The sequence below is a fragment of the Calidris pugnax genome, unplaced genomic scaffold (assembly GCF_001431845.1).
Source record: "Calidris pugnax isolate Ruff unplaced genomic scaffold, ASM143184v1 scaffold147, whole genome shotgun sequence".
Taxonomy (NCBI): domain Eukaryota; kingdom Metazoa; phylum Chordata; class Aves; order Charadriiformes; family Scolopacidae; genus Calidris; species Calidris pugnax.
The window spans coordinates 3112737-3114851 of NW_015092359.1; the positions used below are offsets into that span (position 1 = coordinate 3112737).

A 2115-nucleotide genomic window follows, 5' to 3' on the forward strand; every position below is an offset into this window, starting at 1 on the left:
ACACTAAGGTTTGGTATAATTAGCCATTATTAGCCACAATCCCAAGTCCCTGAAGGAGTTTTAAAACTCCTTCCCCTTTTTATTTCCAAAAGTACCCAAAAGCATTGGTATATTCAGTATAAAAATCGAAGTGCCCGCCAGCTCTTGCAAGAAACACGAGTTTTGGCACCAGAGCTACCAGCATCTCCAAAAAGGAAACAGCTGGGTTTAAAAACAAGCAAACAAACAAACAAAAAACCAACAGAACAAATAAAACCACAAGTACTAATCTTTAATTACAATGACAGGAGGAATAGGAGAAGCCCCGAAACGCCGTTGTGGAAAGCGGCAGCGCCGGAGCAGAGGTACAAGAGAGACGTCACCGGCAGCGAGAGAAGCTACAGCAGCCTCAGGAGCCCAGATTCTCTATTTCACGCCGCACGCGCTTGGCTACGTCTTCAACGCAGGTCACCTTCTGAGACACTTCTCTTTTCTGCAAAGAATAAAAACGATACGTTACCGTCTTAAAATGGAAGGTTGTTCAGCTTCAAGGGGAAAATCGGGCTACGTCTCCCGTGAGGTAATGGCTGAGAACCTGGAAAGGATACACCATCCTGCGTCCAGCTCTGGAGTCCTCAGCACAGGAAGGACATGGACCTGTTGGAATAGGTCCAGGGGAGGGCCACGAAGATGATCAGAGGGCTGGAGCACCTCTGCTGTGAGGACAGGCTGAGAGAGCTGGGGTTGTGCAGCCTCAAGAAAAGAAGGCTTCAAGGAGACCTTATAGCCCCTTCCAGTACCTAAAGGGGGCTACAGGAGGGCTGGGGAGGGACTCTGTATTAGGAAGTGGAGCCATAGGATGAGGGGTAATGGTTTTAAACTGAAAGAGGGGAGATTTAGGTCAGATATTAGGAAGAAATTTTTCACTCTAAGTGTGGTGAGTCACTGGAAGAGGTTGCCCAGAGAAGGTGTGGCTGACACTGGGGGAGGTTGCCCAGAGAAGCTGTGGATGCCCCATCCCTGGAGGGGTTCAAGGCCAGGCTGGATGGGGCTTGGAGCAACCTGGTCTGGTGGGAGGTGTCCCTGCCCAGGGCAGGGGGGTTGGAACTCCATGATCTTTAAGGTCCCTTCCAACCCAAACCGTTCCACGATGCTATGATCTGATCCAGCACGGGTCAGGAAGCAACAGACCGCTTTGGTGAGGAACCAAGAGACCAGCCAAACACTCCCCAGGCTCCAAACTCAAGAACTCTCCCAGCATCATCGGTGGTGGTGGTGGGTGGGGGAGGTAGAGAAATACCCTGGTGTGCCCGTGGGTCCGTACCAGCGCAATTTTCACCCGTTCCCTGTCCAGCTTCAGGAATTCCTGCAGTGTCAGGTTAGTGGGGTCTTTCCGAAGAGAGAGCAAAGCGCAGCCCGCAGAGTGCTTTTTGTGTTCCTTCCTGAAAAGGGAAAAAAGGGAAAAGGGAAAGGGAAAAAAGGGAAAAGGGAAAGGGAAAAAAGGGAAAAGGGAAAGGGAAAAAAGGGAAAAGGGAAAGGGAAAAAAGGGAAAAGGGAAAGGGAAAAAAGGGAAAAGGAAAAGGGAAAGGGGGGTGCAGGGAGGGAGGGGGGTAAGAGAGAGGGAAGAGGGAGAGGAGGGAGAAGAGAAAAAGCCCACAATAAGACGAAGGCAGCCGCTCCTCCCGCCAAGGGAAGCCACCGGAGGGACCGCTCGGAGGGGGGAGCGGGGGGGGACACGAGGGCAATCCCACCCCAGCATCTACTCACAGGGGGTCGTCGTCGGGCTCCCAGCCCTCCAGCTCCTTGAGGCAGAAGAAGCACTGCGCCACGTCGGGGCTGTTCTCGCTGGGGCAGTGCAGGAACCCCGCCGCCGCCATCTGCGGGCAGGGACAAAGCGGGAAAGGGCTCCGTCAGCACCGGCCCCGCTAACCCCCCGCTCCCCCCCCGCCGCCGGGCCCCGCTCCCCCACCGCCGGCCTCACCTGCTCGGGGGTGCAGGCGCAGCCCTCGGTGAAGGGCCAGCTGCGGAAGGTGCTGGCGCGGGTGAGGATGAAGTATTGCTGCCATTCCTCGGGTAACGGCACCGCCGCCGCCTCCTTGGCCGCCATCGCTGGGGTTCGAACGGCGGCGGGTGGGC

The 2115-nt window shown here is 55.6% G+C and overlaps 1 protein-coding gene across 1 annotated transcript; it reads right to left on the reverse strand.

Annotated features, from left to right (window-relative positions):
• Nucleotides 1-250: 250 nt before the first annotated feature.
• BIRC5 (baculoviral IAP repeat containing 5) lies at nt 251-2115 on the reverse strand. Its single transcript, XM_014962360.1, has 4 exons — nt 1961-2115; nt 1747-1856; nt 1304-1421; nt 251-472 (listed from the first exon to the last, which is right to left on the reverse strand). Exons 1-4 carry the CDS (start codon nt 2084-2086, stop codon nt 389-391), a joined length of 438 nt encoding a protein of 145 aa, XP_014817846.1. The 5' UTR covers nt 2087-2115; the 3' UTR covers nt 251-388.